This window comes from Hylaeus anthracinus, unplaced genomic scaffold (genome assembly GCF_026225885.1).
Source record: "Hylaeus anthracinus isolate JK02 unplaced genomic scaffold, UHH_iyHylAnth1.0_haploid 3, whole genome shotgun sequence".
In the NCBI taxonomy this organism is placed as follows: domain Eukaryota; kingdom Metazoa; phylum Arthropoda; class Insecta; order Hymenoptera; family Colletidae; genus Hylaeus; species Hylaeus anthracinus.
This window is the reverse complement of record NW_026535284.1, coordinates 7,012,499-7,037,195: the sequence shown is the minus strand read 5'-3', so window position 1 is coordinate 7,037,195 and position 24,697 is coordinate 7,012,499. Positions and strand designations below refer to the sequence as shown.

Sequence of the window (24,697 nt, the reverse complement as noted above, 5' to 3'; positions counted from 1 at the left end):
AGATCTGGGAACCTAAATATGGTGATTAATTCGGCCCTCTCTTCCCGATGGTCCCTGTGTTTGTAGGCGCAGAGAACAATATGGGTCTGTCGAGATTTTCGGGAGGAATTTGGAAGCTATTTACCTTTCCGATGCTCTGCGCGAGTGTACTCGTCGAATTTTGGTCTCGTCGTGCTCAAGTCGAGTTAAATACACTATATATAAATAATAATACACTATATAATACCAGGACACACGCATGAGCTTTTTTAAAGCTTTAACTCGTCTTGAACGCGACAAGAATCTGAGAGCCATTGTGTTCTCGAAGATTACATATCTTATTAATCGGCCATATTAGTAATATTGTAGAAAGTAATTGCCAATTTCGATAACTCTGACAATGCAGAATTTTTGTTTTTTTTTTTTTGTTACGTTTATTTTTAGTCGCATCAACTCCACAGGTCATTAGCGACTACCGAGTGACTTGTTCTTTAAATAAGGTTGCTAAGCTGTAAATCGTTGATAATTACATCCGTTAAATGTTCTTTATCATTGAGAGCTTTTTAAATATCACGCGGTATGTTGTTTTTATCCCTTGCCGTATTAAACTTTGAACAAACTTCAATCACATGTTGAACTGATAAGTTTGTGTCACAGAGGCTAATGCAGAATTTTAACATCAGTAGATATTTCTGAATGGAATCATTCTAAACAGTCAATCGCACAATCGTGCTCCGAGCCATCTCAATTAAATTTTTTTTATCTGATTTCAAATATCGGGATCTCTTAGGTTGTTCAACGGAAGGAAATTATTATGAGATTATGGATTGTAAAAGAGAATAGAATAGAAATAGCATATTATGAAAATGATAGGTACAAGATATTTTATTTTAAATTTTCGTGTAGAAAAACAAGTTTAAAATAAAATATCTTATAATATCTTGTCCTGTCATCCAACAATTAAAAAACGAACTTCATAGAAGTGGACTTGAATGTCACAATAGGTTTCAAAATGTATAAATTAATACATGAATAAACTGACAGGATTTACATTGTTTACAGAGAGCAATCACGTTGTTATGCACTTGTTAGATGATATTTTATAGTCATTCATTTTGAATGTGACGTTTAGCGGTGTTTTCTAAAAGTTACCTTGCCAAAATTAACTACTTCCATTTTAGTAACCCCTGGTGCCCATTGATTCCCATTGATAAAAGCACACGTGTAATTTGATTTAATATGAAAGCATATATTTAATGCATATAAGTTACATCAAGTGGTATTTCTATCCATTCGTAACTCAATTTTCAATTTTCTTATTTTATAATATTCATGTACCGACTTCCATGCTACTCTCAATTTTAATCTCTTTTAGAGGGGAATGTTAAATTTTCGATTTCTTACACCAAAAATATTTTATTGTTCATTTTATTCAATTAGTAACGTCAACATAGATCGTATATAGCGAATACTGTTTTCCTTTAACATTCTATACAATTTAATTCTAAAACTTACACCCACGCATGTCAATATCCCCCGAGAGTTTAAAACACCAGAGATTTAACGGTCCACTTTCCCAAAGGATCATCGTTGCTGTCAGAGATTCTCAGCAACCCTTCGATTCCACCCTCGACCCGATTATTATCCTCCGTCGAGATCTCCGAGACTAATCTCGAAGTTTTCCGTCGCGACAACGAGAATAGTCAGCATGCCCAGGCAGCTTTCTTTGCCCACGGAGATTTTAACTCGACAGCCTGTGGCGAATGGGTTTCTGGTGCTCGATACACCGTGACTAATCGGAGAGAAGGTGTCCGTGTAAGTTCTTGGGATAGGTCCCGACTCGGTTGTCTCGGTGGCGACCGCACAATGCTCCCTACCGCGATTATATTCAAAACTCCTTTCGCTCTGGTTGCGATGACTCCTTTCGGATTCGATACGCCCATTTTCATCCGTCCTGGCGGATTAAAACGCGCCAGGAACACACGCGGACGGTTACTGGGCCAAATCTCGAGACTCGTCTAGCAACAAAGTCGACTCCGGGCCCCTTTCTCGAGGAGGATCGGGCCAGTCATCGACGATTCATCGATAATCGATTCTGGACGCGCGGGCTCGGTTTATCCGGTGCGTGACACGGTCGATTCTCTTCGATTGGGATCAATCGGCGGCCTAAGTGTTTTTATTTTTTATTTTTATCGACAGCCTCGAGGCTGTTTTTGATCTTGAATCGAGCTGTGGGAACGCCGCGGGTGTCGCGTGTCGTTCGATTGGTCGATATGTGCGCACTTGCGGAAGGAAAATGTTATTTTTAAGAGAGAAAATTTGTCGGGTGAAGGTAAATGGCAAAAGGTTAAAGTAGGGCCAAGGCTGTGTACCTTTCCCCTTTAATCCCTTAAATGTCTTAAATGCCTTAAGTTTCAAATTCGATACCGGACTTTTAAATCGAATTGTACGCTTGCAATCGGATTGTTCTTAATATTTGTCATATGTTACCATTGCATGATGTTCTTCTGAACAAAAGTTAAAGAAATAAACGTCAGCTGTCAAGATTGTTCAAATAATAAATACATCGACATTTCTTTAAATTTAATTTTGAAAATCAGACTTTTTTAAGGGTTAATTTCAAAGATATACCTAGTTGTATATTTAGTAAGTGTTAATGGAGACATATTAAAAAATTTCTAAAGAGGACGCTTCGGGACTTTTTGGATATAGTGTTTGTGATATAAACGCCTGGAATATACAGGTAAAGTATCGAACACTTTACCTGTATATTTAGAAAGAATTACACTTACATCTTGCAAGAGGATATTATGAATTGCTACATATTAATCTAGATTTACATCAACTGAGACAGGACACGGAATCATGGACCAATGAATTAAACTTTCGAGAAGTGCAAGATGATGAAGTTCAATATGAAAAAACTTATGGTTCCCAAGGAATCCTAAAATACCCAAAACAAACAAAAAATGCTACCTCTTTACAAACGAATAAATTCGCAATATCGAGCACAAACAATAAAACTGCATATCATTAGAGCAGTTGAAAACCTCTACAGCGCCAAACAACATTGTCATTAAGAAATGCCACGCCAAAAGGCGTAATTTTTTATGGTCCGCTCGAGGAGGGGTTAAAACGATGCCCGAGAAAGAAAATCGACCTCGACGATAAACGCCAATAAAGTAAGCCGAGATAAGAGCCTCCCGGGACAGTAAATTCCCCTAAGGCGTTACGGTCGGATAGCCGGAATACCTGGAGCACCAGTTAATGCCTGGTACACCTGTACGTTGTATATCTTGGACGCCGTATTTTTACACCGATGGACAAGGGAACAATGAGTCCCGCGAGTGCTTCTCCTCGCTTCTTGTTCGCGCGGATTAACGGATACCACGAGGAGAGGAGGTGACGTAATTGAAGCAACAGGTGCGTCGATGGTCGCGAACGCGGACAGGATTTTTATGCGCGCTGAGATATCGCGAAGGTGTTTATGTTAGGCGATACAGCACGATTCGGAAGGGATTGGTCCGAGATTTATCACTCGCGGATTTATTAGCAACTTGATCTATTCTTGGAGTAAATTAGACTTAAAGAGGGAGGGGAGGGGGGCAGGTACGAGCCTTTGGAAACTGATGCATCAGGATGGTGGCTTTGTAGAGTAGTTTCGATGTCTGGCTTTATTCTTCGATATTTTCCTTTCTGTCTCGTAGATTGTTATTCTTCTTTCTTATGATTTATAGTACACGTATTTCATTCACAATTCAAGATGGTGGTTTTGATGTCTGGCTTCAGTCTTCAATATTTTCCTTATTGTTTGTTAAATTGTCATTTTTCTTTCTTATAATTTATAACATATTTCATTCATAATTCAAGATGATGCCTTTGCAAGTGTCTGACTTTATTCTTCTACATTTTCATTACTGTTTCTTAGTTCATCGTTCTTCTTCCTTATAATATGTAATATACTTCATTCACAATTCAAGATGGTGGATTTGCAAGTGTCTGACTTTATTCTTCTACATTTCCTTACTGTTTCTTAGATCGCCATTCTTCTTCCTTATAATTTATAATATAATTCATTCTTCTTCCTTATACTTTATAATAAAATCAGTTATATGTAGTACAACAATTCTGTATTAGTACTATTACTTTAATTTTGCAAGCACTTTCCTATCTCCAAGAATGATCAGAGCTTCAACACCGAAATATATAATAATTAAATAAAAATTTGTTTGCAAATATTGCTAGAGCTATAACCTTCCCTTTTCTATCATTTGGCTATTACGAATTTCAATCTTAGCAACGTCTTCAAACAAAAATCCAATCAACCAACAAAGTCCCATTTCCATAAAAGCAATTTCATCAAGAAGCGAAAATAAAAGCCTCCAAATAAGCCTAATCTTATGCATTGTAAGAACATTAATTCCTAATTTCCTAAACCTACGACAAACTACGCTAGACGATATCATCTCGAAAGTCTCGTAGAAAGATGCCCACCAGATATCCATCGACATCTACTAAAAAATTTTGCAGACACATGATTTCTACCAAAGTAAGTCCGTAAATCGAGACGATTAGAATGGGAGAATGTTTCGTAAATCGCGCGATTACAGTTTCCATTGCGGAGTATTTCGTCATCGTCGTCGAGGAAACCGGCCCGGCGTTCTAACAACGAGGCGATGCATCATCCCCTTATCTAGTTCGCAGATTCACGACTCGCGATCTCGGTTCCCAGATAGGTATAACTGCTCAGCCTTCTGCTCGCTATGTGACGCACGCGTGTTCACGTGTGCATACGACGGGGCACGGAAATCCGCGCGAGCGTTTAATGATATTCAGAAGGATTCATTTTTCTGTCACCGAGTGTCACTTAGGAGCTTGGATAAAGAGTCATTAAACATTGGTCCGGGGAGATAAGATTACCTCGTTCGGGATTTGATTTATCACCGAGCAGCGTTTTTCGGTGGGAATAAACGCCGTATACGTTTATCATAAATTATCATAAATCGTTATTTGAGGGTAATTATTTCAATCGAGGCGAGCTCGATGCTTCGTTCACGCAATTATTTTCGTGGAGGAGGGATGGAATTTTTTGGAGGATTCATTTGGAGGATATGGAGAGTCTTTGTTGATTTCTGTGGTATGAGGAGCTTTTTTTTCATTGGTCCAAAGCATTTCTTCTTCCAATTTGTAATTATCTTAATTGCAATTATCTTTGTATTGTTACATTTCTTAATATTGAAACCAGAGATTGAAATTTTATGATAATTTTGTGGTTGGAATTTGAAACAGATTCTTTATGGAATAAATATTTCTATTAGTCTCGATAAATTTATTAAAAATTCCATTTTAATTATTTACAACCCATGGAAAATCCTTCATAATTGCATTCGATTACAACACAGTCACTTCTTCACGTTTACACTCCACTTGAGACCGCACACTTGGGATTGATAATTACTGGGGTTCGAACATTCCTATTTTCAACTAATGCCCGGTTACGCGAGCCTTAGAAAACGTTTCATTAAAACAGGAAAAAATGAAGGGAACGACGCCAGTGCGCGATACGAGTGCCATTACATATCTGACCCGCTGGTGAGATTTTATCGAGCCACTGAATCATTGGCATGGATGTCTTGGTGCATCGAATGCTATAATTAACGGAGTCGCTACTGGTTTCGCCGTCTCTCTCCCGCTTAAATGCACCCCGCGATAAATGTCTTCGAATTACGAGGACCGTGCGAGTTATACAGTTTCCTAGGACAACCGAATTTAAAGAGCCTTTAGTACAGTACGTTATCCAACGTTACACGGTGCAATTATTGTGTAATTTTACGGCTAAGTCGACGACTATAAATATTAGGGGTATCATTTGTGCCAGGGTAATTTATGAAATTATTAGATAAAGGTAATCGTTGATTGGAAATTACGATTAGTAAATATAGATCGGGTACCAAAATTGACCATTACCAAATGATAATCGACTTACATACTTTCGTTTTTTTTTTTTTTTTTTTTTTTTAAATATTTGAGAAGTGCTATTTAACTGTGAGGTCCTCGAATAATGTCTACTATTTAATTTAGGGTGATTCATGAAATTATTAGATAAGGGTAAGCGTTGGTAGGAAATTACGATTTGTAATGGGTGGCAAAAAATTGATTTGGATACTTTTTTTTTTAATATTTGAGAAGTGCTATTTAACAGTGAGGTCCTCGAATAATGTCTACCATTTAATTTAGTTGCCTTTTTGAGAAAAATCTAACACGTATTTAAAATAAAAATAAAACAACTATTATCTAATAAGAAAGTATAACTATAACGGTTACTAATGCATACGAAATCAAAAATAAAGACTGAAGTACATATTGATATTTTCATTCCATAAATGATACAAAAGTTTAACGGGATGGTAATTAATTGAGCAGTCATGCTATTAATGCAACAAGCGTGTACGTTCGATTAAACCAACAAGCAACATCGCAGAAAGGATTTCTCAAAGAATGGAAACCAAGTGAAGAAAAAGGAGATGCAATCCTACCATTCTCAGATGTAACGAGATTCAATCTCCCTTGCATATGTTACCGTGTAAATACTTTCTCGCGAGATTGTACAGTTACCAGGTAACATTGTGTACCTGGATCCATAGCAGAATTCCCGCAGTGTCACCAGGTACTGACTATCGAGATACAATCGAAAGAAACTCGAGAAGCGAACACACTTGATTCCACCTTTGCTGCTTCCACCGTTCCATGGACTGTTGCTCGCAATCGACGCAGGATCAAACAAGAAGCTCACGTGGAAATTTAATTTCGATTGCGAAAGAATCTTAAAAGGCAAACGACCTGATAGTATTGGCGAAAAAAATTAAAAATGGGATATTAATTTGTGTCTAATAAGAAATGCATTCTGGTTTATTAGACACATGATTTTCTTCTATTTAATTATTGTAGATTTTATTGTATTATCGTGCACCTGAATAAAATTATGAGACGTCCAAACAAATTTGTATTGAATTATTACGAGTCATTATTAAAAGCTTTAGTTAAGTATTAATTATGATAGAGGTAATTATGTGTTGTTATGAAAAGCTTTAATTAAAAGATTAATTATTATTAAAAGCGAATAAATAAACCGTCTAGTTCGGCCCGAAAATTTAGACTTCTTAACTAGGAAGTTAAAAAAGTATTTGAAATAAGCCATTTCATGCATCGACCTTTTTAATTTGCAATAACCTAAGCGTCACGTGCCATTACCAACGAGACTTTACAACTACTGAATCAAATAATACGTCGCATTAAATACCCCGTGTAAACCCTAACTGCCTCGTCACGGAGCGTCGAGTACTTCCACGGAGATTATATCTTGGCTAATAGTCGTCACGGCCAATCATCTTATGAAGAAGACGTATAAATAGTTATAGACCACGGTGTAACGGTGATAGTACAGCTGGACGCTAATTCTAATAATTCTAACGCAAACATTTAACCGGTAACCTTTTGGTGAGCAGGATGTGCACATGAATAGGTGGTTAACGATGATAATCTGGCTGATTTTATAGTAATAGTCCGTGACGCGAAGTGGACTGTTCGTCCACCGTGTCATGAATAATGGAGACTTCCTGGTGTAAGCCTTGTTTGATAAATGATTGAGACGTTTTAAGGTGAATCAATGTTGCGACCAGTTGTGTCAAACCTTTGATAAAGCGTCGGTGCAGTGTACATTCATAATAAATTATCGTACGTTAGTATTTTGGGGGATAATTATTACAATCTTTGACGAACGATTCTTCTTAGTCTGATTCTTGTTCATTCTCATTGTTCCAAAGTAAATATTTTTTACGAAAAGGAGGAGGTTACTGAATTCGACATGTATATATTTTTTTTTTAAATGTATGTTTTTCCTTGAGCTTATAATTATTTTAAAATTCGTGTTATCACATTCTCTAGTATTGGAACAAGGGACAGTTAGCTTTTTGAAGATTCTCATGGTACTTGTACTTCATCCTTAATATCTTGTGGAAAAAACTTTGACTTCAAGAAATTTTTCAAATTCTTGTGAAACAGATGATTTTAGACTCTTAAAATAAAAGTTTTTCTTTAGAATGCCTCGTGGAAGAAACTTTGACATAAAGAAATTTTGCAAATACGTGTAAAAAAAAACACATATTTTCAGTCTCCCATAATAAAGTTCCAATGTGAACAGTAATTCTACAAGTTTGGTCCTTGTATTCCAAATATGTGTTCGAGTCGCATCTCGCGTAAACGTTTAACTCTTATCGTGTAGCAACGATAACGACAGAATATAGTTGCAGCATTAAAGGGAGAACCTTAACCGAGGGTTCGCGTCTCGAAGGTACAAGTACAGAGTTTACGGTAAACGGCACATAACGATTATTTCTCTTTGCCAAGGTACATCGTTATTAGAGTTAAACCCCCATTAACCGCTTACTTTGGCTGTGATTCGTTGTAATTTGCGATCGTAAAGGCCCCATCGGGCGATCTTAATACGATCTATATTTAAATTAGCTTTCCTTATTTGAAGGAATTCAATAGCTTGCGCTAAGTAAAGCGGGTTAAGTGCGTAAATAGGATAAGTATGGAGGAACAGAAGGATAGTCTGGCGTGAACCAAAGACCTCGAGGGTGGCCCTTTGGTGCTGGTGTCGTACATTGTGCATACTAATCGTAATCAGTGACGGTTATGCAGATCATTGTGATCTCGTAACCATACGATTTTCCGTTCAGGAATTTTCTTACGTCACTGCTTTCTCTAAACACCAGTTGCCATCTTTCATTCTAAATTCTACCTTAACCTTCTATTACGTGAGTTATTTCTTTCTCTGTTATTGTCAAAAGATTCATTTGTTGGGTACGAAGTAATTAATACTTAAATAAAATAATTTTGTTTCCCTACTTGGCACTTTGAAAATAAGAATTCAGTAAAATATGTGTTAGGTATAATTAATCACAACTAATAAATTTCCTTGGCAGGCATTCACTAAAGTATCTTAATTACAAAATGCCTTCATATCAATGTCTTTATTTATTTTGTCATTTCTTAATTTTGTTCCACTTGACTCGTGTCGATGGTACGTTAATAAAAGAAGTTCCACTACATCGAGTGCCTGTAGCCGCATTTTACCGGTCTCATTGGAAGCCACATGTTCCCTTTTTCTTTGTGTTCCTTCATTTTGATCTATGGACACGCGTCTTCGATCGCTAACTGGTCCTCGTTAGAGAAACGCAATGATCTACGCAGGGAGCCATACTTCAGATGAAATTATACAGTAATCCCCGTTCAATGAGTCGCTCTTCGGCATCAAGTTTTTGCCGGGTGGAACTCGGAAATCGGTTCTAATGGCACAGTCGAAGAGTTGCCGATCGATTTATGAGACACGACGATCTAGAAACTGTTCGATTCTAGAATTAATCGACTGTCTTCATTTTTCAATAAACGACGACGAAATTCCAGTCACAGAAATTCCACGGACTCTTCGCAGTGGAAGAAAGAACTATATTTAATAGGTTCGGAATCGAACATGGGAGATTACAAGTACGCTTTTTCTAAATCTTCCATGTGTTTGATCCGCGTTACTTAGATCGGCCGCTTGAACGAGTGTCAGGAAACTGTAATGGCCTTTGAATGAAATTTTCTTCGATAAAGTCACAGTCGTCCGGTAGCATTGTAAGGTGAATTCGTTACGGGTGACGTAAATCCCTAAAGTGATGCACGGATACGATCATGTGTTCGTTAATGTATAGCAGCTGAATCGCTGCGGTCGCGTAAGGTTTCAAAAACTTACAAAGATATAAATTGTAGGAAAGGAATGAATGGTTTATGGATTTCTGAAAATTGAGAAAAACAATGGAAGTTGCAAAGATTGGGATCATTTTGTTAACCCATTCGCTGTCAACTACGAGATGTCTTAGTTAAAATCGACTGCAATTACTCAAAGGATAAGTTTATAGACTTTTGAGTCATGTGTTATTGCAAAAGAAGATCGTAAATTTTCTTTTGAAAGAATATAGATGGAATTTAGTATGGCTTTTTATTATCAAAATAATAACATAGATTACGCATCTGTATTAAATCTTGGCGTTCAAGGAGAAATGCTTTAAATTTGTCTAGCAGTGAATGGGTTAAACATAGAAAGTAAATATAGATGGTTAATTTCGAAATTTCGAGTATTCGAGGAAGAATATATCCTCGATAATACAGACTTAATATTCATATCGATAATCAGATTAATAAAGTTATAAACGTAACGTAACTAGTGGCGTCGTTGGACCGACTTCAATGCGTGGTAAATACCATCGCCTGACTCAAACCGTCGAAAGGCATTGAAGTCTCTGAAAGCTACGAAACATTAATATCTCATTAGCGAATAACCATTACGTTCCTTTCTAATGCTCTGTAATTTCTCACGAATCACGGAGTTCTTCATCCATACTTAATCATACAGTTATAAATTGAGAAATAGTCAAGTTATTCATGCTGCAAGTAGTAGCGTATAGCGATATAATGAAAAAATGCTGTTTCTAAATATTTAACAACACCATGTGATTCTTTTCTTTTCATACCTATCAAACATATAAAATTGGTGTACGAAGTGTGTGTATGTAGTATTTATTACGAAGAGATAGTGTAAAAGTTTGAATTGGGTGATGTTCATGTTTGTTTATGATAACTATATTTTTTCAAATAAAAAGACTATGATTAATAGGTAAGGAGTTTCGTTAATGTAAAATATTTAATGAGACTATGTGACTCTTTTCTTTCCATACCTATCAAACATATAAAATTGGTGTACGAAGTGTGTGTATGTAGTATTTGTTACGAAGAGATAGTAAGGTTGAAGTAAGGTTGATAGTAAGGTAAAAGTTTGAATAGAGTGATGTTAATACTTGTTTATAATAACTATATGTTTTCAAATAAAAAGATTACGATTAATAGATAAAGAATTTCGTAGACATTTATTTTAGAGTCTCCTTCGATTAGTATCTCAGATAAATATTTCTTGTCTACGATATAAAACGCCACTGATTGCAACTATGTAGTATTTCTTTGATAAAACTAAAAGTATCTATCTATTGAATGAACCTAAACACATCCATTCTAAATATCTATTCTCTTCTTCTACTTCCCCAAATCTCTTCAAAAGTCTCCCAAACGCCAAGATATCCTCCCATGAAGCTTTCCTGACGAATTATGTCGCTCGTAATTATTTCCTCCATCGCCAAACTCGTAGTTTCGCGGTATCGAGAACTTCGAGTCTCTCGTCAGCGAAGATTAAAGGCCCCAAGGGCTCGCCAAGCCACGGGGAAACGGAAGTAGCGAAGCGTGACCACCATAAGCGAGGGTCGAGGAGGCGTTCGCGAAACAGCACCTGAACGGAAACCAGAATTTCTCGAAACCGCGTTATGCCAGTAGATAATAAACATTATTGCGGTGCCCAGCTGCGCTCAGCCGAACCATATAAAATATCCAATGGAAGTGGTTCCGCTTTGAGCGGCGCTGTGGGCGAAACGAAACGGGGAAAATCCGTGTAATGATCGATCAGGAGCGAGAAGCTGCGTCGAATCACACGGGACTTTCGAGAGCACGATGGTGATACCGTTTCAAACGCACTTCAACAGTAGCCTATAAAGAGGGTATTATGCAAAACAGCGCGGCCAGCGGCACGATAATTTTCCGCGATTTCCCAATTTTTCCACCATCCCGCTTCGAGTTACGATTAAGGTAATTCTTATTGTATCGCACCGCCGGGTATAATGGCCCGTATAAATAGAAATCGAGGAAATGCGAGTGCGAGGCTCAAGTAAACGCGAATGCAGCAAAAGAGAAAAGTAAGAGCATTTCCTCTGTTTCGTGTGGCTAATATCAAAATTCAACTCACTCTTCGTAGATAAACACATGTAATATTTATTTTTATTCTCAACCACGATCAGAGGGGGAATAGTAAAAATGTAATTGGCTGCATTTAACCCTTGGTGGTAGTCAACGTGTTCGTGGAAGTAAAGCATAGGAATTATTACAATTTTTTATTCAATCATCAGAATTCAATCGGGACCGAAAGAAATTATTGCAAGAATTTATTCAAATACTTCTTACTGTATATCCTAAAGTATCTTGTTAGACTTCTCTTAAATATAAATTTGTTATATTTCTAAATATTGACATTTCTTTTTTACATGATAGCAAGCAAATGTACTTCAACTTTACAAGATTCACACCTCTCACATCTTACTCATCTAATTTACTATGTATCCTAAAGTATCAATTCAATCTATTCAATTCAATTCACTCTTCGCGTGTGAATCTATGTCTGATTAAATCAATTACTTTGCGAGGATTCAATTGCAAACTTGCAGAACTCTGTGTGCAAACTCTCTGGTACGATTGCGACTAATCCTCGTGTATATTACAATTATGTAAACCAATATCGCTTACTGAGTCCGCGAAATAATTTGAGGCACGCGAGTGTCCTTTTTGCTTCCAAAAAACAAATTCTGAAGAGGGTTATTAAGTTTCTTAGATATTCGTAGACAGTCGTGGACTTTCGATCGGGCAAACTTTCACGCGGATTGAAAGGCGAAGAAACCGCTATTGGGGAATTTGGAATCGAGGGAAATCGTCGCGACAGCGGCTTAAAAAGACGGTGGCCTACGGTGGTGAAGCGGTCCTGTTGCAAATAGCGCACCATTAGCCTCTGTATGAGGAGGGCGTAATGTTATACATTAAGCGCTAATGGCTACGTACGTATTGCTGCCGAGCACACGCACACGGATCCGTTGTTCTCGGTCGCCTGATCGGCATACTAAGAGCGGTACAGCGGCGCGAAATCCTTTAAAAGAGAACTCGACCAACGAGATGCAAAATCTGTGTCACAAGTCGCAGCATCTGTTCGCGTTGGAATCCTGTTTCCTGGCGAACTAGCGAAATAAACTAGCGTGGCTTGGACACCATAAAATTCTAGTTCGGTTTAGCTACGCAGGGGACCTCCAGTCGTAGCTTTCCATACATGGCAGCGTGGATCTTTCGTTTCTGATTCTGGAATTCCTTCGTTTCGTGGTTGAGAATTCAAACTGAATTTATTTCGCGTTCAATAGTTGAATATCATTTTACATATTTGATACGTTTTTGACACTTTAATCGCTTTCTAATTCACGGATGCAATTTTATACATCGAACGTTTGTTTGATTAAATTCGTGGCCAAGAAACTATAGCTTAATGTCGATAGGACATTATTAAAATAGAAATGGAATTAGAAGATAAACGAAGTAAATATTAAATACTCGGCTTATTATTCTACAATAATTGCTAATAAATATACAGTAGAGACGAATAGCATGTTCTGCTATTCGTACAACGTGCTTTCTCGTGTCGAAGCATTTGAGTCATTTGAATAAAATAATTTTTGGAAAAAGAATGTAATCGAATTCGGAAACCATTAAAATTCCACTAAAAACTCCCTGTTAGTTCGGATACAGGAGTCTCTACTGTATTACAAATTCAGCTAAATAAAGAGCCAGACAAAATTTCTATTCCATAGAATTGATTAGAATTTCCTCGAACGTTCCCAACAGATACAGATCGTTATTATCTAGCATTCATTTGGGGACGCCCTACGGGAAATTCTGATTGAAAAGTATTCCAGACCAGTGATGTAGAATCTCCAGGCGCAGAAAACTGGCGTTAAAACGGTTCGGAGATAGGTTCTAGGTTGCATCGAGTAATTGCATTAGAGCAGACTGTAATTACTCGGTGCGCGAGCAAGACAAATGAATAATTAGTATCAGCACGACTCGCACGCTCGAGATGTGCCCCAAGGGCGTCGTAACGTTAAGCGTCTCTAATTAGGGATAACGAATGACGTAATGAACGTGAAATTAACTATACGGGCAAACGCCATCGACTTTTCACGCTGTTATACACTCGTAAACTTCGATTCAACAATATTTCAACCGAGCTACCGCACCGCCATTTTATCATCGAAAACGAGCTCCTTGATTAATTCTGCTTTTATTTTATACACGGCGGTAGCGTAAGGAATTGCTCGGCCTTAACCTTTAAATGCTGCAGCGGAAGCTTTCTTTCGTGAACAATTATACAAATTTATTCATAATTTATTCAGGAATCAATTGTAAAATTAATTCAACGTACAGGCTTCTGGTAGCACGGATTAATTCAGAAGTGAAAGGGTGGAAAATATAAGCGGTTCTGGAGCAACACTCAAGCGTTTGATCAGGAATTTGAGTTACGATATACATAAAAGATAAGAAAACGATTAGATCTTGATCTTCTAGATTCGAAACAGCAGGTAACCTGTCGGCGAAGAATTCGATTAAAACACACCTTAGGCGACAAATCAGTCTTGGCTATCCACCATCAGGATCTCAGAGTTACTCGCTATGAAAATCGTTCAAACTCCAATATATCTACCTCTACACCTCCTCGATTCAAGAACACTCAAATCTACCCCCACGAAAAACTCTAAGTAATCGACAATGATCGCCATTCAGTCCCAGGTTTGCGACTAATGAGGCATGGATGACCATGGAGGCATCATTCGCAGAAGGTTGGCATAAAAATTCTTCAGATTCTAATACATTCGTCTTCACATCTCCTCGATCCAAGAAACCCAAATATTCCTCTATCCTAATTAATCGATAAGCGGCAAATCAGTTTAGTTCATTCACCATCAGGATCTCAGAGCTACTCACTATAAAAATCCTTCAGGAAAAATCCTTCTAACACACTTACTTCCACAACTCCTCGAACCAAGAAACCCAGATGGTTAGAAGAATAGATAGAAACCCTAAATAATCGATAGGCTGCAAATCAGTCTTGGCTGACCACCATCAGGGTTTCCGAGCTAACTTTGTTTATTTAAGTGCGTAACTGACAAATTACTTATTGCTCTGAATCCATACATCATAGTACAATTATTCACATTCTTCAGAACGTTACTTCGTTGTACACAACTCTAGCTCTAGCTCGGGTACCTCGGGGTTGCTGAACTCGTATCGTAGCTGCATATTCGCATGCTACAGCCCCCGAGGGCGATCTCAGAGCTACTCACTATAAAAATCTTTCAGATTCTAACACACTTACTTCCACACCTCCTCGATCGAAGAAACACAAATCGACTCTGGTCGCCATCCAGCTCCAAGCTCGCGTCGAAAGCCGTCACGGTGGCATCATTCGCGGAGGGGTGGTTGTCTCCCCGGACATAGGAGCCCGAGGGCTCGATGGACGTCGCGACTAGAAGGATACGACCTCGCCAGGACGAGGATGGAAATGGAAGGGGTTCGGGACGTGGTGGATTTCTGAGAAGCATGAAATTGCGACGATTACGCCGCGTCCCCGGGGCAAGAGTTATTTGCATTGGAATGCATCGCGCGGGCTCGGTGGCCGAAACTCACCACGTGGGACGATCTACAAGGTGTCCTGATGAACGTGAGAAGCTGCCACGGACGGCGGCCGCGTGCCGTGCGAAAACGAGCCGAGTGAAATCGCCCGGAGGGCCCGTTCCTCTCGCTGCTCCTCTCTAATAAACGAGGAAGACGTTGACGCGATGGGCAGCAGCGAGCCAACGGGACCCTCTTGCGTTTCGTGATTTTTCGGTCCGCGAACGGGAAGACATAATCGCGCCTCGCGTCCAAGTGAAGACGTTCCACGTCACGCGTTTCCGTTGCCGGCTCGCGGATGATGCGTCTCGACGTCGCGCGCTTCGCGGAGGGCCGCACGGTTTTATTACGCCGTCTTCGTGGATTCGATTCGGAGTTTGGAAGGTTAATGATAGTGGTTCGTCTCGAACGAACGGGTACAGACGTGGGAATAAAGTGGAAAATTGAGATAAATGTTCCCGGTGGGGAGGGGGGGGGGGTGTACGAATTAATTAGGCTGCAGATGTTTATGCATTTATGATACGTGTAAATATACGAGGATCTATAAAATGTGTAAAAATGAAGATATAAAATACACGTTACAAAATTTAGAAGATAAAACGTACTATAATGCACGTTTTAGTTCTGCATCTCTGTATAGAATAATATGAATTTGAATAAACATCTGCAGTCTAATGATAATATTTAATGTTCTACCTTGGCAAAATAGAATATTACGCAATAGTTTGATGGGGACAGGTAGAACGTAGGTAAAAATGAAAATATAAAATACACAAAATTCAGAAAACGAAACGTATTATATGCACGTTTTTGTTTTTCATCTGTGTATAGAATAATATGAATTCGAATAAACGTCGGCAGCCTAATGATAATCGTTCGTGTTCTAACTCGGAAAATGAATATTATAATGATTGCATTATTTCCAAAAGTTTGACGATAGCTTCTTTTTCGAAAAGAAATCTCTGAGATGGCTACCTATTAATTATTCCCAGAGAATAATATTTGTTTTCACCAGGTCACCATGAACAATTCTAAATTACGATATATAAATTAATATATCATAATAATATATTTAATGTCAATCACCTCGTACGATACAAATAGAAATCTCGAGCCTAATTCCCATCAAAAATATTTTAATTACTCTCGACTGGCTCCGAAGATCTCGGCCACTCCCAACGGGTGCAGAAAAAAAATTATTGGGAGCCCGTAATTTTTTTCTTTTTTTTGCTGTACTTATAACATCGTTCTTCGTCGAATAAATTCGAAATTGACCGGGGAGAATCTCACCGACCGAAATGAAAAAATAAAATGAAAAAACCAAGTGGGAGTTGTTCGCGTGTATCCACGGTTTCTGGAAACGCTGTTACCGCTACGAGGAGGTTGACTTATGGGATGTAAATTACGCAATGGACCAGTAGGAGGTTGGGAGTATCAAGTTTCAGCTTGTCGGCAGGTAATCGTTTTTAGTATGCCGTGATCGCGTCCCGCAGGTTGCTCGTGAAAAGATGTCGAAATAAGGATCGGGATGACTGATGGGCAGGGAACTTTTAATACGAAACACGCCGTACGATCACGGATTATATAATACAATGTGAAACACTTTGGTTCGACGAACGGTTGAATATTATTAGATTAGGTTCGCTCGTAAGCGGATCACCCTACGTTCAAGAATTGTGACTGTCAGTTACAGAGGACGGTGTCTATCAGGGAGATTTGATAGAAGTAACCCCGATATTAATCTGCTTACTAGAATTACGTAACGCTTTTTCGTGAACTATTTATGTCGTATATTATTTGTTTATGTGCAAGTTTGTTGAAAGCAATTGGACGTACTGTCGTGCATTGGGTGCACACCAGTTGTGGCATTGTTTAAATATACAGAATGACATTAAAGTATTCAAAACAGAATGCAAAATTCATAGTTTTCACTACTGAATATTTATTATACGATATTTTAATTAAATAAATTAATAGGGCTCAAGAAGGAAACGTTATCTTCTCGTTGAGTTAAATTCAACGATGAAAATAATTATACAGAAAGTTAAAGAGATCAGAATTGATAAATAATGGAGATGTTTTGGCACACAATGAAAGTCGATATACAAAATATGATAAAATGCAACTCTGGAATCTTTCCTCAGCCAGGCGTCGTCTATAATCTACCACGCAGTGAAGTCACTGCGTGTTTCCACGAACGCGACAACCTCCACCAAAGATTAAATACTCGCAGACAATTGTATTTATACTGTTAATATTTTTTGTTATTTTTTGTTACAAATATTACATAATAAAGTCAAGCATTCCTTTTGCACATGGCAATCTCTCCTCCGCCAAAGCGACGTTAACAAGGTAATACTTCTGACAATTTTTGCCCACCGCTGTGCATCATAGCACGCGAAAATGTGAAGTGCCAACGTTACGTCCAATCGTTGCATCAAAGGCCGCGTGCTTTCACATTTTTCAAGAAGTATTCTTCGAGCAGCACGATGAATCACGTTGGACAGTAATTGCCGAAGTATGCCGGCGGAGAATCAGCGAGATTCTGCGCGGCTCATTGCAGTAAAGTTGTCCCAACGAGAAGCACAGGTGAAGAAAGAGAGACTTGGCGATTGGTCGCGGGATAAAAAAATCGAAGGATCGTTAATTTCTCGCCTTGGACAACGTGACGTATAGTTTCAAGTGTAACATACCACCGGAATCGAGTCGACACTTTCACGTCCGCGCGTTTCATGCGAGTCAAGATTGTGTGCAAAAGGAATGCTTCACAACTTTGGTCCTTTTTTAAAATTATAGTGTATTATCTACATATAATATTTATTTTTATTCCCAACCACCAACAGAACGGGAAGAGTGAAAACGTAATTGGGCGCATTTAACTCTTGGTGGTAGTCAACGTGTTCGTGGAAGTAAAGCATAGAAATTATTACAATTTTTATTGAATTATCAGAATTCAATGGGACTGAAAGAAATTATTGCAAGAATTTATTTCAATACTTTCTGTTCAATAATTTCTAAACCTCCTCGATATTTCTTCTTTAATTAAATGATAGCAAGGGAATGTACCTCAACTTTACAAGATTCATACCCCTCTCTGATTTTACTCATCTCCTTTACGTTGTATCCTAAAGTATCTTTTTGTTAGACTTTTCTTAAATATAAGTTTGTTCTATTTCTAAACCTCGATATTTCTTCTTTAAACGATAGCAAGGGAATGTACCTCAACTTTACAAGATTCACACCTCTCTCTAATTTTACTCATCTATTTCACTATGTATCCTAAACTACCTTTCTATTAGATTTCTTTTAAATATAAAATTATTCTATTCCCAAATCTCCACATTTTCTTTTTAGATGATAGCAAGCAAATATACCTCGATTTTACAAGGTTCACAGCTTCTTTCAAATTTTACACGTCTATTATAAACACCCTCGTACTACATCCTCGTTCACGTTTATCAATGAGGAAAATGGCGACTAACTGATCTTGTTTCGAGTCTCCAGAAAGTCTGCGAAGTGGATCATACCAATTCCCAAATACTCGCGTACATGGCACGAACGCCAAAGTGTTAATATGACGACAAGGAAACGAAGGAACTTAAAATGCTAATGAACGAGCCACGGTCCGAATCGAGCGCGCTGGTGACTCCTCTCGTCGACACGCTCGTTCGGTACTTTCACACGTTCGAATTTATCGAGATTTAATTCGTCGTACGATCAGGTAGGCCCACTACCGGTCGTCGTTTCTGGATCTCTCAATGTAGCCAGGCGCTAAACGGTACCCTGTTCCCGTGAGTCCATTCGAGGGTCGATAATTTATACGAAATTGATACAACCTCCTGGCCCAAACGAGGCTATCGATTCATAGAATCCAGATATTAAATATCGTATGATGATATATCGATATTTTGTGTTTGACGTTTCGTTGAAAAAAAGTATTCGTTATGCCTGAATTAATGTGCAAGAGGAGGATATTTTAAGAGAATAGATAAGGAGAGATTGAGAGAAATTATACGAAAGTTTCAAGTTAGTTTTGCTGTGATAGTGTTTAGCACGTTTTCTGTAAAGTTCAATGTCTTGTAATGAGGAATTCGTGCGAAGAAAAGATGAATATTATCGAATAATGATAGTATAAGATTCAACGTCAACGCATTATTTCTCTCAATGCAGAACAAAATATCCACAAAATACTAAAACTATGCAAATTATCAAATATGTTTTTTTTTATATAAATTTGAAACCCCTACGAAAACCTCCCCGTTAACTCTTTGATAGGCTTCAAACCAACTCGAGGAGTTTCAACTTAAACTTAACAATGCAGAACCGAATCTCTCCAAAATATAGAAACTATGCAAATGATCAAATCTCTAACCTATCCTTTGTAAATATATCAAATCTGAAACCCCCCTAAATTCAAATCCCACGTCAACCCCCAACTAACTCAAAGCGTTCCAACTTATTGTTAAACTTATTTCCCGTTTCGCGAAACGCGAACACTTTCGCGTTTAAGCTGCGTGCACCGCTGTACTGGTGTGCAGAGAGGAGGATTCATTGATGAAATGGCTCGAGTCAGGTATGAGATTTTTTAGTTTTAGACGGCAAATCGATACGAAGTCGAATGAAAATGGACTACGCGAACATGTATCGCGTCAAAGTACAGAGTACTCGGAGGTATGTTTTTCTCGCGAAGAATCGACACTCTTAGACGTTAAAGGACGATCTAATTCAAACTTTACCTTTTCAACAACGATGATATTTTCATTGAGGAACACGAGGCATCAACCGTGACAAAAAGTAGTAGGAACAATAGACGTGACACGTAACGTAACGCTTTTTCGTCACACTTTTCATCAATACCCTTCCGATCTAGAAAACCCTTTCGTGTTAAAAAATCGTTTCTGTTTCGCAGGGTGGTCGGAGCAGTGGTGGTCGGCGCAGCCGTTTGCGGTCGTATTCCAGGCCTGGCGAAGAGTCAACGGGAGCAGTGCAGAAAAGCGCCGCACGCGATGCCTGCGGTGGGCGAGGGCGCGGAGCTCGGACTCCGCGAGTGCCGGCATCAGTTCAGACATCACCGCTGGAACTGTTCCCACGTGGCCAACGATCAGGTCTTCGGCCACGTGGTCGTAGTAGGTAAGGATTGTCCTGTCACCGCGGCCAGCCCGTTATTTATTATGCTCCTCGGGCGTTTAACAGTGGCGTTGCTCGCGGGGCCCCTGCCACGCCGTATGGGGCGCTCGCGGTCTGTAAAAGGCCGGCCGGCGTGTACGCGGTAATGGATTCAAGCGTCTTCGGTATTTCGAGCGCGCGACGATGTGATGCAGACTCGGATTCGCGTCGGAAGCTAAAGATGCATCGAGGAGCACTGCTAGAGCCAGTGGAATAACAAACGGTTGGAATAAACGGGATATTAAGTGAATTTTTTCATTTTTTTAAGCCCATTTTTCCGAGATTTTGTGGATTTGACGTGGTTTGGTGGGTGATAGTTGGGGTTATAGAACTGTTAAACGCAGTTAGCGAAGAAGGTAGGGGAGATAAGGGATAGACAAAGGAAAGGGGAAAAGGAATGTCCATTTTTGAAGATTTTAGGGGTTTGACATATTATGTTTGTTGATGTTATAGAACTGTTAAATGAAATTAGTAAAGAAGATAGAGAAAATAAGGGGTAGATAAGGAAAGGGTGAAAGGGAATTTCCATTTTTGAAGATTTTAGGGGTTTGACCAATTATATTTGTTGATGCTATAGAACTGTTAAATGAAATTAGTAAAGAAGATAGAGAAGATAAGGAATAGATAAGAAAAGAGGGAAAGGGAATTTCCATTTTGGAAGATTTTATTGACGTGACATGTTTGGTTAATGATACCTGGTGTTATAGACTGTTAAGTCATGGATGGTTACACAATGTGAATGTTTACGTAAAGTAATGGTATGTATTGAAGATTAGTGAATGAGAATTGAGAATGAGCAGCTTTCATTGCAACAGGACAAAGTGTTTTCCCCTCTTTCTACTTGACCTACATAGGTCAGAAGCTCTTAGACTTCATTACATGCTCTAATTCACGAAAACTCTCGAGAAAATACTAATGACTCAAGCGGAGAAATGATTCACTCGCCTATGCGCAAGACAGATGCGCAGCAGACCAAAAGCTTCGTCTGCTACATAAACGCGTAAGGTAAATGCACAGAGAACATCGTCGTTTTTCTGCTAGTGATGCTAGTAGGCAAAGAGCTTTCATGAAGTATATACACTACTGTAGGAAGTTTCTTATGTGTATACTCTTTAAGTATGCCTAGCGCAATCTTTTGTCGCCGAGGCGACTGTGCTTTGGCGGTTTGTTGTATCGTGTGAGAGGTGCTTCACTTGCAAGTTGTATTAAAGCGCTGGTAAGCCTAACGTCGGCCCTGAATGCAAGCCTGCTGGGAACATACCACGGGGCGTGTAAATGTGGGCTACGCGATGCAGGATGTTGTATAAATTAGTGTTATGGATACCCGGGTAAATCGAGTGGCCCTGGTAATGCTCTACAGGGTAAGAATTATGTGCGTGGCGATCACTTTACTCGGGTATTGATTCTACACATCAAAAAAGTATAAGGCTACATTCTTCTTCGATAACAATGAGGACATTGGTACCATCTTCAAATATATTTTGCAATTGACAAGGATAACTATAAAGATGGTACATATATTTATTTATCTTCTACTGCTGGCGATATAAATGGTTATTTTAGCTTCTGATATTTATAAAAGTGATGTTTCGTTAAAATTATCTGCTATTTAATTAAAAATTCATGTTCCCGCGAAACTAATGGCGATTCAATGTATGATATTTTCTGAGACTATTTATAAAGGTACCATTCGTCGTGACTCTACAAGGAAACACTTTTAAATTACAAGAATTACCGATGACTATCGTACGTATAGTACACGAATACTTTATTCATAATGAAACAATTCCCATTCGATAAAAACTTTTTCTTTCCATTCGTTTCGGTTTATCCACGCAAGTTTCGATGAAACGTGTATAAATGAAAGTTAAACACTCGATATAACATCGTTAACAACGCGCTTTAGTCTTGATAAACTACAGCCACGAGTGATAAACTATTTAATCGAATCAACGTGCTCGCAGGCATGATCAAAAATTAAATAAGATAAATGGCTCTTGTGTCAGACCCGTGTTTTATTGGACAGTCGAGCCTCCATCGTACTAATGGTCTTTTCATTATGGATTTCCGAGCTTTATCGAGGACCCACTAATTTACATTCTACCGTGAGATCTTTTCTAACCACGGGCCAACGGTTATTAATACGATCCCAATATCGAGTGATTTAAAGATCTGGAAAGCGATCGTTTGGATCTAAAAATTATTACTATATGTAGGTTTCGCATAATCGTGTGGGAACCAAAATCTAATTTTAATAGGGAAACTTAAATTTCTGGTTCTCCTAATCTTTCCTTAAAACTCGAAGCAAGTCTTATTTAAAAATTTATGGATTATAATCACAGCATTCGAGAAACCACGAAACTACTTCATTTTAATATCGTTTTGTGCTCTCTTTCAAATTTCCTTTTTCGTCCTGATTCATTTCAGAATCAATTATCCATCCCAAAAGGTGAAACGGACCTGTCGATTCATTGGAACCTTTTAAATGATGAAAACAAAATACCATTGTGTTTCGTGAGAGAAAACTACACATTGAGGCGAGTTTACGATAAAGCATTTCGAGTTTACACAGCGGGATGCGTGGCTTTGTAATTTATCTTCCCTTCACAAACAGGAAACGTCGATTTAACCGAGACTTCCAACAACCCCATTACTTCCCTATTTTTATTCGATTTACGATCTATACATCATTTTGGGGATTACCATGCAATTTTAATCGACTTTTATTTTAACAATTGAGCTCTTATAGTTCGTGTACCTCGGGATTGCTAAATTCATACTGTTCTAGCTGTAATCGAACTTAGCTACAGCTATTGAGGATAGTAAGGAACTAAAAAACTAAGAAACTGAGAAACTGAGAATTTGAGAAACTATAAAGCTAAGACAGTGAGAATTTGAGAAATTAATGAACTAATAAACTAACAAACCTACATACTTTATTTTTAAACTTCGGAGCAACGAATCAAGAAAAATTCTTATTACCTCATATATCAACCCCCTCGAGTTTCAGCCTCCAATAATCAAGTTGACCTAACCATACCCTCTACACCCTACAACGTTTCTCTAAACACTAAAACAAGGGTTAAGAGCATCGCCAGCAGGCGTTACCCGCCGAAGAAGCCACAGAAAGCGAAACCGTTCTCACGTGTCGGCACGCACGAAATTTCTGAAGACGGTTGCGTGGGCGGGGTACCAAACGTTCCCCTCTGGCTCACGTTTTTCGCTATTTTTTTCGCGAACACATCAGAAGACCACTTACACAAGGTTGCGACGTCTCTTCTGCGCCCCGAGCATAAGTTATACGCGTATTATGCGGCTGCCGGGCAGCCGGCAGCATCACGAAACGGTAACACGAGAAACCGGACCCGCATCTAACGCATACGCGTGCAAGCTTGTGGGTGTAGGAAGCTGCTACCACGTACAACCGTGGACCGTTTCGTCGATTTCCACCACGATAAAATCCGCTACCGCGCCACTGGTCCCTCTATCTTCTTCCTCCGCGGACGCCTAATCCTCATAAAAATGTCCGCGACGAAAAAACGCCTACGCACGGGGAACCGAACGTTCACGGAGCGTCATTACACGATGACTCCCCTCCCAGTCCCTAATTTAGGGAATTTCTCGGTAATGGAGCATTCGTCATTCGTAGGAGCACTGGTTTCGTGTATTTGTTCGGGGTGATTAGATTAAGATTAACCCTTTAGGATTAATCAGTGGATCATGGTAGGATCATGAATGCCATAACCAAGTACAACGTTTCTTGCGCCCTTTCACACGACGTGTCTGACTCGTGTTTTTCACATTTGACTCAAATTCTGTTCTACGAGTCTCACAAGTTGTTATAGGTTAAAGGGTTAATTAGTAGAAAAGGAACTTGGTTTCTTGGTTTCGTGGTTTTATTAGTTTGTTGGTTCTATAAGTTTGAAAATTTAACCCTTTGCACTGGAGAGGTGACTCTCAGTCGCCATTAAGTTTCACGCAGCAAATCTACGATACCTAATGTTTCCTTAGGTTTAATTTCTTTGGAGCACGAAGTGTCAATAAAATGATTGTCGGCGAGGTAAAGGTGACTTTATTCTCAAATCTAGATAGCTTAGAATTCATGGCAATAGAATGCTAAGACACATCACGAGTTGCTGGTAGA

General features: G+C 38.8%; 2 protein-coding genes across 16 annotated transcripts in view; one reads left to right on the top strand and one right to left on the bottom strand.

Annotated features, from left to right (window-relative positions):
* The window catches only part of LOC128894084 (protein Wnt-2b-A-like), an 81,994-nt gene extending 60,699 nt beyond the window's left edge, over nt 1-21,295 (top strand). The window contains exon 2 of the mRNA XM_054155546.1: nt 20,297-21,295. Within this exon, the coding sequence (XP_054011521.1) occupies nt 20,297-20,660 (364 nt within the window). The 3' untranslated portion in view covers nt 20,661-21,295. The remainder of the gene's footprint in view (nt 1-20,296) is intronic.
* Nucleotides 1-24,697, bottom strand: part of LOC128894056 (proteasome subunit alpha type-5-like) — a 196,488-nt gene that overhangs the window by 80,173 nt on the left and 91,618 nt on the right. The window lies entirely within an intron of this gene.